Genomic DNA, 14,338 nt, shown 5'->3' with positions numbered 1-14,338 from the left:
TTTTATAGCACTGTATACAGAAAGGTGGTTCCCCTTCCCTTTATATTTATGACATCAGCTGTGCCACAACAACTGGTTTTCTGCATATAAAAGCCAGGGCCAGTGTTGGGGGGAGCAAGTAGGGCAATTGCCTATGGCCCCATGCCACAGGGGGCCCTGTTAAGCTAAATTGTTCGGGCTCAGGCTTCAGCCCCACAGTGCTTGGGCTTTGGCTTTCTGCCCTGAGCCCCAGCGAGTCTAAAACCTGCCCTGCTTGGTGGACCCCTCATTCAGAGCCACTGCTCTGAGTGACAGAGAACTCCCAAACAGTGACAGGAAGCCTCACCTGTCAGAAACTAGATGCTGCCCCATAGAAGAGCAGCTGCTGACAGATCTCTGCCCAGCCTGGCTCCAGGGAAAGATGTTTTAATTGTAAGAGACCCTACTACAGGGAAAGGACCTGAACTGAGAGAACCTTGCTGAAGGGAAGTGATGGACCCAGATGAGAATGGATAAAGTGAGACTGACTCAGTCTCCCAGCTAAGGTGCTGGGGTAAAGGCTTTCTTTTCATTGGACCTTTAGTTAATAAGCTAGACCGTTCAGGAGTATTGTTCCTTATGTAAAAAATCTTAATTTATAGATGACATTGGGGGAAACTGAGGAAGCGAGCATCTGTAGCATCACACTTGGCCAGAATGGAGTGCTATAGGACAGATACACCGTGGGATGGGGGATGTTAAGGAACAAAGACTTTCCATCTTATGTAATAACTGCCTGGAGGGTGCCTGGTCCTTCTTTTCCCAAAGATTAAAATGTTCAACCAGAGAGCAAAGCTGGCAAGCTAGGAAGTTTAGCACTGTAAAATGATACTGCTTAATACCTCAGGCCATATTTCTGAGCAGGTATTGATCCTCAGCCAGAGATGCCAAGGTGCCATCAGCTCACAGCACGATAAATGACAGAACTAGGACATGGCAAATGGCACTTTTAAAGCCGTCAGCAGAGTGACAGCTTGGTGGATGCTTTGCATTAAAAACAGGGAGTCACGTGCTATATTCTTAGAGCAAGGGGTAATGCAAGGCAGATCCTTGTTAAAAGAGAAATGGTTTCCAAGATATAACCAAGTTTTTTCCCCAGCTAACTAAGGCTTTCTCCTCCTCTGCAGTTTGCTTTCAAAGCTCAGTTTTCTACTCACATTATTTCTGCTAACAGTGAAATGGGTTTTGATAACTTGAAGGAGTAAGCTTTTAATTTACTGGAATTCAGGGAAAACATCAGCTGCTGAACATAGCGGTGTTGCTGAGTCAGTAGGTAGCCCTCCCCTTCCCAAATCAGTGCAGTCTTTGTACCGCACTATGGTAGCAGTGGTCATTGTTGCTATCTTTGGGATAAAACCTAAGGTTCTGAACACTTATGCTTATTAAGATCTCCCTCCCCCCCAGAGTAATGGGTTTTAATCCTGGAATCTTGGCCAGATTCGAACTGGTTAGATTCTGGTGACCTAAATCCACAACATGCTTCGTGTTTTTAATTTTTTTTTTTTTTTTAACCTAAAAGTAACTAGAGGGGTTTTCTCTGCCTATTTGCCTGGAGACAAAGGCGTTAAGGTTTTTTTTTTTTTTGGATTTTTCTGTAGGCTGACAATCACTATCAGAGAATATAGGTAGCCTATTACAGCACAGCAAAATTTTACAAGCCAAGTTTTGTTTGTTTTATTTCTAACCCTCAGATGTAAAGTTAGTTAAAAACAGAGAGGTAAAGATGACAGACACCAAGGCACTACACAAATTGGAGTTAGCCAAACTGGAGGCAGTGAAAGAAGCTGAAAGAGCCCTAGAAGCTGCTCACAGGAGAGAAATGGAGGCAAAGGACAAAGAAAGGGAGGCAGCGAAAGAGGCAGAACACCACCAAGCGGCTGCTTACAGGAGAGCTATGGAGGCAAAGAAAAAAGATATGGAGGAGAAGGAAAGAGAGAGGAAGCATGTGGAGGAAGAGAAGGAAAAAGAGAGGAAGCATGAACTGGAGATGGAGAAGGCAAGGGCTCAGCAGAATATACCAACAAACCCTAGCAATCCTTCTCCAGGTACCACTTCCCATCCCAGAAAGTTCCCCACCTACAAGGCAGGTGATGATACCGAGGCCTTCTTAGAAAACTTTGAAAGGGCCTGCCTTGGGTACAGCATCTCTACAGACCAATACATGATAGAGCTGAGGCCGCAGCTCAGTGGACCCTTAGCTGAGGTGGCGGCTGAAATGCCTAACGCACAAATGAACCAGTATGAACTGTTTAAAACCAAGGCGAGAGTCAGAATGGGGCTAACACCCGAGCATTCCCGTCGGCGATTCAGAGCCCTAAGGTGGAAACCATCATTAAACAGGTGCTCAGTTCCACCCAAGAAGTGGCTGCATTTTGTTACTGGGTGAAGGGATTCTGGTATTTGTAAAACACTTTAGGATATTTCAAGTCAGCATAAATATCATTATAAATTACTATAAAGATGTTATACTATAAGACTGTACTGGATCAACCCTATCTTCCACAGCTGAACTACAGTTTAAGCCACAGACTGCACAGAAAGCAGAGATATGTTCATGATTACAAAATAAAGTCACACCTGTGTCCATTAACTGAAGAGATGCTACAAATGCTCAAGCACTGTTAGAAACTAAAGGGTGATTAGGGAAGACCAGAACTACAGAACTGATTTTATACTCCGAATAGAAAATGCAAGTGATTGTGTATTTTAGGCTGACTTCAACAGTTCAAATACTCTTGCATAAATCTTGCTGAAATTATCCACAATAGAGGTTTCTTTTTTAAAGAGTCTTTAATGCAGTGTTAACACAATGTACACACGTAATTCTGTCTTCTTCCCCGCCATTTAAAAAGTTACCTTTCTTTACATGATCAAAGACTGCATTTGGAGAACAGTGCACTGAAAAGACTTTCTTAAGAAAAGGTAAGCCACAGGAAGGGCACAAACCTGCCCCAATCCAGACTTGCCCAATAAAGGATATAGTTTTGCAATATAAATTCTCAGGTTTTATTAGTATAAAGATCAATCTCCTTTAAATGACATTTTGCTTAACATAATTTTGCAATAAAATATTCAGTTGGTGTTAGACATTCTTACAGCCAAACCGCAGTCAGGTAAAGCATTCTGATAGTTTGCATGCAGAGTAACCATACAGATTTGTATTGTATTTGACCAAGTACTCCTATTGGCCCACAGTGGGAATTGTCTTTATCATGATGTTAGGCACCAGTTCCCTAGCCCTCATACGTTGTCTATACTTTTTTTTTTTGGACTGCTCAAAATGGGAGTGGTTAATGAAAGATGTATTAGGAGAAATTTAAACTAACACTAACCCAACTTCTCAGAACAAAGTAGGGATAAATATTGACTGCTGAAACAAATGATATTTTGTACACTTAACATTTACCCATGCCATCAAATTTCCCCATCTTAAAAAAAAAAAAGTTATTTGATGTAAGAACAGTTGTGTACTCTCTGTATATTCAGGCAGCTGCATTTTCAGGCTTCCTATTGACCCATTAAGTCACAATTATGGATCATGGGGCTTTTCAATCATCTTCAGTCCAAGTCTCCCAACCATTAACAGACTGTTTAAAGGAAAACATTGTAAGTTCATTGAAATTAAAAAAAGTGCAGAGCAAACTTCCAAATACTCCCCACAAAAACATAAGTAGAAAACTGAAATTATCTGGTTTTAAAAAGATACATGGAATCTTATTTAAATATTTTATAATCCTAGAACACAGTAATTTAACCCCAATGTAATTAAATAGGAGTGACTCAAACATATGGAGTAAGATTAGAAACAGCATGTGGTGTAGTACCTGGCACCAGCAATTAATCCTGCAGGCATGACTTTTCCAGAGTTGTAAAATCTCATTCCCATAACTCCAGTCAGTGTTCCAGATGCAACTAAATGAAAGATCGGATGACCAGTCAGAACTATTTCAGAGGTATGTGTGCAAGAGAGACATGCTAACTCAGAGCGAGCAAAAAAGAAGTGATAAATAGATCAAGTGTGAAACACGATTAATTTCATAAAACAGAAAAATCAAGAAAACTGTAAATTTTTTTTTAAAACCCACTGTAAGGGGTAATATTTTAAACGCAGGTTTTACACACCTATCTGGTGTCCTTATAGTTCCCTTGGAAAAAGATGCATCTTTCATCAGAAATAAGTTATTCTAACCACAACTAAGGCATTGACTCCCTCCGAGTCTTTGGGCAAAACTTGTGCACCTCGGTTTCCCCAATGCGTGTGTGTGTGCACGCGCACGCATGTGTGAAACAGTGAGAATATATTTGTTCACCTATCTCTCAAAGGTTTCTGAGGATTAGTTAATTTGTGTTTGTAAAAGACTTTGAAGATTTAGCACGCTTCATATACCTTAAGTATTGTTAATTTATTTCAAGAACCTGCACTATCTTCCATTAGCTGAGCTAAGAGTGAGTATTATCCATCTTGATCAGTTATTCCTGGCACTGTCCCCATGCAAATTCATGGAGCTGCTAAAAATGAAGGGCCAAACCGCTGACTACTACACACCCCTCCAATGAAAAAGCTGAGTGATTAGAAAAATGTGCAGAGCTCATTCCTCAGCACAGAAGACATATGGAGGATGAAATCCTTAGCCCATTCATGGAGTAGCCAGCCCATAGCAACAACTGCAAAACATAAAAGTGAGCAGAATGGCAGACCCCTGTCACCACCTCCCTTTATGGGGGTTTGATTAGCGGATCCATCTGTGCACAAATCCACTGCTCAATCCTCTACAAATAATTTTAATGGGCCTATTTACTCAAGTTGGGGTTTGCAGGATGGATCCCTAGTTTGTATACAACTGTAGTCTAGGGTACTGATCAGAACTGGCATTTAACCTTGTCGCCTTTCACAAATATTTTGTTAAAACTGCCTTAAGTCCTAATGGACTGATCACCATAAATGTAATCAAACAAAAATTATATTTAGTGGCAATTAAGATATCTCCACTCAAGACCTTACAAACATGTATATATGTGAAGATGGGGAAACAATTTATGTTTTTATATCAGGGTGGGCAAACTACAGCCTGCAGCCAGCCCATCAACCTTTAAATACAGCCCTTGAGCTCTTGTGGGGGAGCGGGGTCAGGGGCTTGCCCTGCTCTGGTGCTCCAGCTGGGCAGTGGGGTCGGGGGCTTGCTCCGCTCCATGCGTGCTCCGCGCGGCTCCCGGAAGCAGCAGCATGTCCCCACTCTGGCTCCTATGTGTAGGGTTAGCCAGGGGGCTCTGCATGCTGCCCCCGCCCAAAGCACTGGCTCTGCAGCTCCCATTGGCTGGGAACCATGACCAATGGAAGCTGCAGGAGCGGTGCCTGCAGACAGGGCAGCACGCAGAGTCGCCTGGTCATGCCTCCGCGTAGGAGCGGGAGATGGGGACATGTCGCTGCTTCTGGGAGCTGCTTGAGGTAAGAGCCACCCGCAGCCTGCGTCTCTGACCTCCTCCCACATCCCAACCTCCTGACCCAGCCTGGAGCCCCCTCCCGCACCCTGAACTCCTCATTTCTGGCCCCAACCCAGAGCCTGCACCCCCAGCCAGAGCTCTCACCTCATCCCGCACCCCAACTCCCAATTTTGTGAGCATCCATGGCCCGCTATGCAATTTCCATACCCAGATGTGGCCCTAAGGTCAAAAAGTTTACCCACCCCTATTTTATATCAACAGATCAGCACATCTGACTGTCACACATTCCATACATTTGGAAAGTTATTTTGCCTTAACACTGCTGACATTAAGGTTTTGTGTTACTGCAAGTTTAAACAAAGGTGGGGTATGTACTGCTTTGGGGCATCAGTTGGAGATGGAAGCAAAAGCCTTACGGAGCCCTGGAGTGCGTATCAACAGTGCTATAGGCAATATGAAGGTGAAAAGGAATACACAAGTCTTTCCCCATTACTTATTTCCATAGTTCTAAAGTTTGAGTGGGTGGAGTGCCACAACCTTAACTGCCATTAAATTAGTTTGTGTTTGCTAACTTCTTGGTTTTTTTTTTTTTAAACTACAGCTTGGGTGTATAATTCCCAAGAGTCAGTGAGAAAGGAAGTGGCACCTGCCTGGGAACCAGAGGAATAAATTGCACTGTTGAAGCAGTGTCTATATTGACCCTTATGATGAGTGCGAGAGGCTGTGATGTTCCCCAGTAAACTGAGTGCCTACCATTTTATCCCCAATTATTAAAAAGTAAACAAAGAGCAACCCTCTAGATTTAGCAGTGAAAACATAACCTGTCAGCTGCAGGGAACCTCTGTGAAGTAGCAGTTGCAGCAGCAGGGTGTCATCCCTGCATTACAGCAGACATGCCTATTGTGCTCCCTCCTCCCAGCCAGTATAAAGCACATGGCTCAATGTAAGACACCAGCACATGTGACAACCGTCAGTTTGCCCAAGACCGGGGACTGAACCAATGACCTCTAGAGCTAAAAGACTGAACCAATGACCTCTAGAGCTAAAAGCATGCAATTTTACAGCTTGTTCTGAAGAGGTATGCCCTCAAGCTGAGAGTTGTCACAGAGGGACGTCCTCTGTGGATCAGACATAGAGGGTTACGCTTCACACACCCCCTGCCTCCATTGGATTACACAAACAAAATGTTGTGACAAGTGGCTGCAATACAAAACATGTATTTTGGGGATTCACACCATATTACAGATTGTAATTTTTAACCAAAAAACCCTGACCAAAAGTATTTTTTTCACTATGTGAATTGCATGCAACCATACACTCCCGCCTTCCAGAAGCAGCAGAGTTTGAACTCCTTGACCTTCAGGTCCCCTAACTTAGGCTCTTATTATTTGAGCTACAGGAGCACTTCCTTTCTAGACCAGTCACTGGAGGAGGACTTGACACACACTTCCAAGTGACTTACATTGTTTACTAGTCAGCAGTAGAACACCGATGATCAGAACCCCTGGCTCTGGGACAAGAATGTGGTTTACAGCTGTTAAGGACAAGATAACCCAAAATGGTTTTAGTCTCTCTGAAAGACAGTGTGGTGCAGTGGGGAAGATTAGGGTTTGTTATCTTAGACCTGAGGTCTGGATTTGTAGTGAACTTGCATAAACTATTAACTTATTTTAAAAGGAAAGGGGGCTGGGGGGGAAAAAGGGTGGTGTCAACAGCTCTTTCCTAACTGTCTTCTAGGTAGGAGTTCATGACTGTAGTCAATAATAGGGGTAGTGAATTGCAGAGGAATTTAAACAGCACGTAGAAGAGGTGAAAGCTGAACTCCCACCTGGTCTCCTCTTTCCTCTAGGCTACTGGCAGCATTTGATGAGGGTTTCTCTCTCACTATCTGGAAGTGATGACCATTCATACCCGCAGCAGATTTTTCTGCAAACTGAAATTTGGCAGGTTTGGCTTGGCATATGTTTTCCTTTAAGGCTAAAATGTCATACAATATTCTATAGACAAACACACCTGATGTACAGTATAACTGATATTCTAGGAATCAGTACATGAAGACAACGATGTGGCTAAAAGCCAGAGCCTGGAGTGATTTAAATTTATTGCCAAACGAGTACAAAGAAAAGTGAGACAGTCTAGCAGGGAGGGGTGGGGAAGACATACCAAAGGGGATAATTATTAAACTCTTATTATTCTCTCTATCAATTCATTTTTCATTAAACCATCATGAAAATTTCAAATAGTGCTCTAAGTTTATATTCAATGTATTGCTTTTTGCCATTTCAGTGAGAGTTCTACAAAATAAAGGTTTTAAATGCCCGGTTAAAACTGAACTTTGAAGCACAATCTTAGCTATGGTGTACCCTACTGCTGCACCATCATATCTACAGCCTTGAAGTGTTATTAACATAACAGTATGTTTGTTTTACATAGATATTTTAAAGTAGACTCACTCAGAGAAAGCCACACATTTTTTGGATTCTGAGACAGCTGGTAAGCACCCAGTCCAGCTAAGCTCCCGAAGAGAAGACCAGCAGCTAGAGATGGGACACTACCTTGAATAAATCAAACATACTGCACTTATTAGAAGATCAGACATAAACTTGGTCCATAAACCAAGCATTTAAACAAAACAATCATGTTCGTTCACTGTTATAAGGTAGACTAGAATTTAGATCAAATGTGAGAGGGATGTTAATATTTGAATAGGCTGGCTTTTATTAAGAAAGTCATGATACAGATCCTAACAAAGTACCAAATAACTCTAGATTAGTTGCAGGTAACATTACAGCATTTAGTTCTTTAACATGCAAATAAGTCATTGATAAATTACAAACAGAAAAAGAGTCACTAGAATAAAAGCATTAGACATGACTTTTGATGGGTAAAAGAATTTGTCCCCGTCCCCTCCCCCCGCCGCAAATGTTTCCAGAAGCTCGAGAGGTACTAGCATGAAATAAAGGGATTAATTATGTTGGGTGGTACAGATCTCACATAGCAATGACCTGAGATTAGAAAAAGGAAATTTAAACTAGGTAGGTGTCATAAATATAAAGGGAAGGGTAAACCCCCTTGAAATCCCTCCTGGCCAGGGGAAAGCTCCTCTCACCTGTAAAGGGTTAAGAAGCTAAAGGTAACCTCGCTGGCACCTGACCAAAATGACCAATGAGGAGACAAGATACTTTCAAAAGCTGGGAGGAGGGAGAGAAACAAAGGGTCTGTGTCTGTCTATATGCTGGTTTCTGCCAGGGATAGACCAGGAATGGAGTCTTAGAACTTTTAGTAAGTAATCTAGCTAGGCATGTGTTAGATTATGATTTATTTAAATGGCTGAGAAAAGAATTGTGCTGAATAGAATAACTATTTCTGTCTGTGTATCTTTTTTGTAACTTAAGGTTTTGCCTAGAGGGGTTCTCTATGTTTTGAATCTAATTACCCTGTAAGATATCTACCATCCTGATTTTACAGGGGGGATTTCTTTATTTCTATTTTTATTAAAAGTCTTCTTGTAAGAAACTGAATGCTTTTTCATTGTTCTCAGATCCAAGGGTCTGGGTCTGTAGTCACCTAGGCAAATTGGTGAGGCTTTTTACCAAACCTTGTCCAGGAAGTGGGGTGCAAGGTTTTGGGAAGTATTTTGGGGGGAAGGACACGTCCAAACAGCTCTTCCCCAGTAACCAGTATTAGTTTGGTGGTGGTAGCAGCGGTCAATCCAAAGACAACGGGTGGAATATTTTGTACCTTGGGGAAGTTTTGACCTAAGCTGGTAAAGATAAGCTTAGGAGGTTTTTCATGCAGGTCCCCACATCTGTACCCTAGAGTTCAGAGTGGGGGAGGAATCCTGACATGGATCACCCTTTACAGGTGAGAGGAGCTTTCCCCTGGCCAGGAGGGATTTCAAGGGGGTTTACCCTTCCCTTTATATTTATGACAGTAGGCAAGACGATTAGGCAACTTACGAAGAAGGGCTAGAAGGCACCAATAATAGAAGTATTCAAGGTTAAACACACAAAAGGCCCAAATCCAAAGCCATTGGAGACAATGGTAAAAATGATCCCCATGGACTTCAGTGGGCTTTAGATCTGGTCCTTAGTGCAAAAGGATAACCCTGCACTATTGACAGAAGATGCATGCTATTTCCAGTCCTATCCTCAGTGATTTGTAGATAACCTGTAAATGGAACTGACAAAATGTCATCACCTTTAATAAGTGATGAATGCCTTCATCAACCATGCTAAGAGCTGCATTCCATGCCTATTAATGGTGATAGCATTCCATCTGTTCCATTTGCAGGTCACCACTAAAATGGTCTGAAATTGTAAGGCTAGTATGATAAAAGTCTTTACTCAAAGTTTACCAGAACAATGAGCACTTAGTGCTGTAGGAAGCTGATCATTCTTCAGTCATTAATCGTCAGCTGCTCTATTGGTTCAGATCCCACATCTGGGATAAAGCAGGGGATGGAGGGAGAGGAGGTGCAGGACACTCATTTGTGTAAGGAAAAGACACGCACATTAGCAAGTGGCTACTCTATTCCCATCCAGTTCAGCAGCGTAGCTACAGCTTTCTCCTTCAAATTGAGTAACTGATTTTCCTCAGAATGGCCACCGCATACCTGAATTTTGCCTCAATGATCAACAGTAATGAGATGCCCATGCCCACAGCTACTCACACATGGTACCCGCTTCCCCCCCCCCCCCCATATTCCATAACACAACTGGGCAGGGGATGGGAGGTGGGGAGGGGGTTAGGTAGCGTGATTTCCCTGGCATGCCTGCAGATTGGTTTTGGAGCACCCCATTGAATACAACATAGGCAAGATATGTTTCAGTACTTATGTTGGAGCCAAACAAAACCTTAAGTTATTACAAACACACTTGGACATTCTGAAGATATGGTCAGGCAGGGTCTCCACCTATAAAAGATGAAGGAGATAATGCTCCCTAGATTTGCACTACAGTAATAGATTTGACATATGAACGTGATATCGCAAGATCATAAGGATCTCCACACAGGAATAGACAATAGAGGTAATTTACACTGAGAACATTTTTTAAAAAAGAAAAAAATTATTAAAGAGCCTACTCTGTCAGTAGTGACATCATTATATAAGGCATCTCTTTTTTGCAAGGATATCAGAATGGTCAGAGATCTGACTGGTTGAACATTTTCAGGTTTAAGTTAAAAATAGATAACTATAGAATAAAGTGAATATAATGATGGACAGAGCCATTTGCTCAGCTACTCTTCCTTTACTTTTAACATGCTTGTCCCGTACTTTTACTGGCACAGGCAGGTCTCAGTTATTAGCAGTCTCTCATACCAAGTCAAGTCACCTCACTTGCTTTTACTCCTCCCCTCAAAAAAATCATTCCTCTCAGATTGGGAGTCAGGAGTCTCAGATTGGGAGTCAGGAGACCTGGGTTCCATGCCTCGCTTGGCCAATGAATTACCACATGACCTTGGAAAAGTCACTTAAATTCTGGGTCTCAGTTTCCCTATCTGGAAACAAAGGATAATAATGCTTATCATTTTGTAAAGTGCTCTGAGAAACACTAATCAAAAGTTCAGTGCAAGTTCCAAATGTTGTCCATTACCTCCGTCCTGACTGGTCACCTACACTACAGGATGAAACAAGCTAGTGGGAGCACATTAACAAGCTCTCTGGAGCTCCAATTTATTCATATTTGTGGGCAAAACTCCTACTGAATTCAGGGATGTGGGAGCAGGCCAATGGGTAACAGCGAACTCCTCAGTCCACATTAAACATGGGTCTATCCTAAAATTGAGTGAGGGTTTCCATATGAATTGAGGCCTCCCATTGCAAGAATTTTAATAGCTGATGATCCACGGTTCTGTATGAAGGAATGAAAACCAAGAAAAGCAGAACTGGAAGCAGCAGATCAGGGAATGAAGTTCCAAGTGCAAATATATTCAATGCAGCTCTGCAAAGAAATATTGCTAAATAACTCTGACACAGCATAAACAAGTCACACTACTTACAGAAAGGTTAAAATGGAAAGCTGAGCTCCCTAAATACTTGCAGTTACTCTTCTAAATGTACCATTTTTAGAAGTGATAAGGGGACCACTTGTACTTGTAGAGTACAAGATGGGTGTTGGTATCAATTGTAAAAAACAAAATTAAAAACTACTAGCAATTAACCTTTTTATAGGTTATCTGAAAAATATATAAGTAGGTCATTGATATTCAAGACATCAGCTATAAAGCCTTTCTGAAGCAACCTTACAGCGATTCACCCAAAGAACATAAAGCCATCAGTAGACGACTAGTATGCCTGATTGTGAGTTTATCACAAAAAACCACCAACTTAAATTACAGCTGTCCACTCCCAACTACAGTGAAAGATCTGCATAAACCTTAAACTGTCAAAGTTAAGAACAGCATGAACATTTAGATAGCCTCTTTCTACAAGAAGTTACACTGTGCAGAAAACTTGATATTTTGCTTTTTATATGAGGGGGTGGGGGTGGTTCCATTTCCCAACATCTGATTCAATGATGCACCAGAGAGTTTGAGGCTTTATCAATACTATACCTGCTTTTGCGTAGCCAATTATTCCACCTGATGTAACCAATGCTGCATAGCCAAAGCCTATCCAGTCCAAACCCATTCTGGGAACATAACAAGGAAATCAGAGTTATATTAATTCTTTTCATTCCCTCCTTCCTTGAGGCAGCTTTTATGCAAATGTAAATTTATTTTTAAACTTACTTTAATGCTCTCAAAGGTATTAACTTGATAACACTTGAAACGGAAATCCTCTATTGATGTATATAGTTTTTGTATAATGACTAAAGGTTGGGCAACAGTAATGCAAACTTCCCTATACTGCTCTGTTTTTAGACAAGGTATTGGCAATCATTGAGAAACAAGAACAAACATGCACCACAACCTTAAAATCCTAAGAACATGAAAGCATATACCATGATATCAGTGTATCTGGATGCAAGTAAGCAGTAGAAACATCTCATATGAATGAACAGTTCTGGACTAAGTGAAAGGATATCACACACATTAAGTATAGAATATTAAAATAGATTTTAAATGGGTTTGATGAACACTGAACCTGAAGGCCAAGGAGAAGCAGCGTGTTAGGAAGGTGGTTCAGGGTCTAATGGCTTGAGACAGATGTACTGAAGCTGCTCCTTAACAGAGGCCATTTGTAATGTTTCTGTGTCAAACATCTTAGGCAATTCCCTATAATGACAACGTAAGGGGTAAGATTTCAGAGTAACAGCCGTGTTAGTCTATATTCGCAAAAAGAAAAGGAGGACTTGTGGCACCTTAGAGACTAACCAATTTATTTGAGTATAAGCTTTCGTGAGCTACAGCTCACGAAAGCTTATGCTCAAGTAAGTCTCTAAGGTGCCACAAGTCCTCCTTTTCTTTTTGCGTAAGGGATAACAAATCTCATGGTCCTGCAATAGCTCTAGCCCAGAACTTCCCTGAACAGGCAGAGAGACTGGGCCATGTTGCCATGATCAGATCTGGATCTGAACTTTCTCCAGGCTCAGGGGTGTCTGGATCTAGGTCTGGGTTCAGCCCAGTACACACACAGGTGCCAGCCACAAATCTGGATCCAAACCTCCCCACGGCCTGGGGAAACTCAGAGGCGGGGGCTGGTTCAGGCTCGTTTCTGTAAGAAGGGTTGACAGACCCCTGTGATCACCCCCAGAGGGATGCAGAGTGACTGCGGGAAAGCACTTTGCAAGACGCTAGCAAACAGAGAACAGGGCAGGGCGAGGAACCAGCCGTGACCAGAGGGGAACGTCACCATCTCCAGGGTCTGGGGTCCCCAACCGCAACACACAGAAAACACCTCCTCCCCCCTCCAAACACGCCCCCGCAGCCCAGCCTCGCTCAGCCCCCACCCCACGGCCCGCGCACGGAGCCTCGCTCAGCCCCCTGCACAGCTCGGCTCAGCACCACGCGAGAAGTACCAAGCCAGGTACTTGCCCCTACCGCTCCCCCCCGCCCCCGGCAGCCCCAGGGCCGGGCGCGTGCCCTGCAGGCCGGCGGCACTGACCTGCCCTCCCCTGGAGCCCAGCTGCCGTGGGAACCTTCGCACCAGGGCCTGAGGCGCCCCGACCTTCCACCCCCGAACCTTCCCGGGGCGGGGCAGGGGACGGGCCAGCCAATCAGAGCCGCGCATCGCCCGGGCTTTCCCGCCGCCGCGGCCCAGGGGGCGGGCTGGCTTGGCTCCCTCCGCCTCGCGCAGCGGAGCGCCTCACCCTCCCAGGACTGGACTTACCACGGCGCCCAGCCCCCACCCGCTCCCCCTCCCGCGGGGGCAGAAGCTCGGTGCTGCTGGCGCTGGGGCTCCGGCTGCAGCTGGGCAGCCAGGCTCCTCCCCCCAGCGTGCTCCGTTCCGCCCCTCCCTCTCTCCCTGCCGCCGATCAGCTGTTTGCCGGCAGGGGGAGGGGGAAGAGCAGAGCCTCAGCACGCTGGGGAGGGGGTGGCAACCTTGGGGAAGGGGCTGGAATCGCGGCATACCCCCCTCCAGCCCCCTGTCCACCCTGACCCCTGCACCCCCTCACACACCCCAAGCCCCTGACCCTTGAACCCCCCCAGCAACTTCTACACCCCCAGCCTCCCCGTACCCTGACTTCTGCACCCCCCCACACATCCATCCTGAGCACCAAACAGTAGCTCCTGCACTCCCCACCCTTCCCACCTGCACCTGATAGGAGCCGCCCCAGGTAAACTTTCCATCCCCAACCTTCTGCCCCCAACCCTGAGCCCCCTCCCTTACCCTAGCTCCTGGCCAGACCCCACACCCCAACATTTTTTTTACAGTATTTGGAAAGATTATTAAGTGGTCTGTAGAGATCCTCAGCAATCTTTAAGAGGTCTA

At 44.1% G+C, this 14,338-nt stretch overlaps 1 protein-coding gene across 1 annotated transcript; it reads right to left on the bottom strand.

The window, feature by feature from the left end:
• Window positions 1-2,789: 2,789 nt before the first annotated feature.
• LOC140906988 (transmembrane protein 14C-like) lies at window positions 2,790-13,651 on the bottom strand. The gene is given in 6 exon segments (XM_073332012.1): window positions 2,790-3,605; window positions 3,843-3,930; window positions 7,914-8,015; window positions 12,019-12,095; window positions 13,511-13,551; window positions 13,553-13,651. Coding segments are annotated over 6 exon segments (450 nt in total). The 5' UTR covers window positions 13,637-13,651; the 3' UTR covers window positions 2,790-3,547.
• Between the last annotated feature and the right edge of the window lie 687 nt (window positions 13,652-14,338).

Source organism: Lepidochelys kempii, chromosome 2 (genome assembly GCF_965140285.1).
Source record: "Lepidochelys kempii isolate rLepKem1 chromosome 2, rLepKem1.hap1, whole genome shotgun sequence".
NCBI lineage: Eukaryota > Metazoa > Chordata > Testudines > Cheloniidae > Lepidochelys > Lepidochelys kempii.
This window is presented reverse-complemented; position numbering and strand designations above follow the sequence as displayed.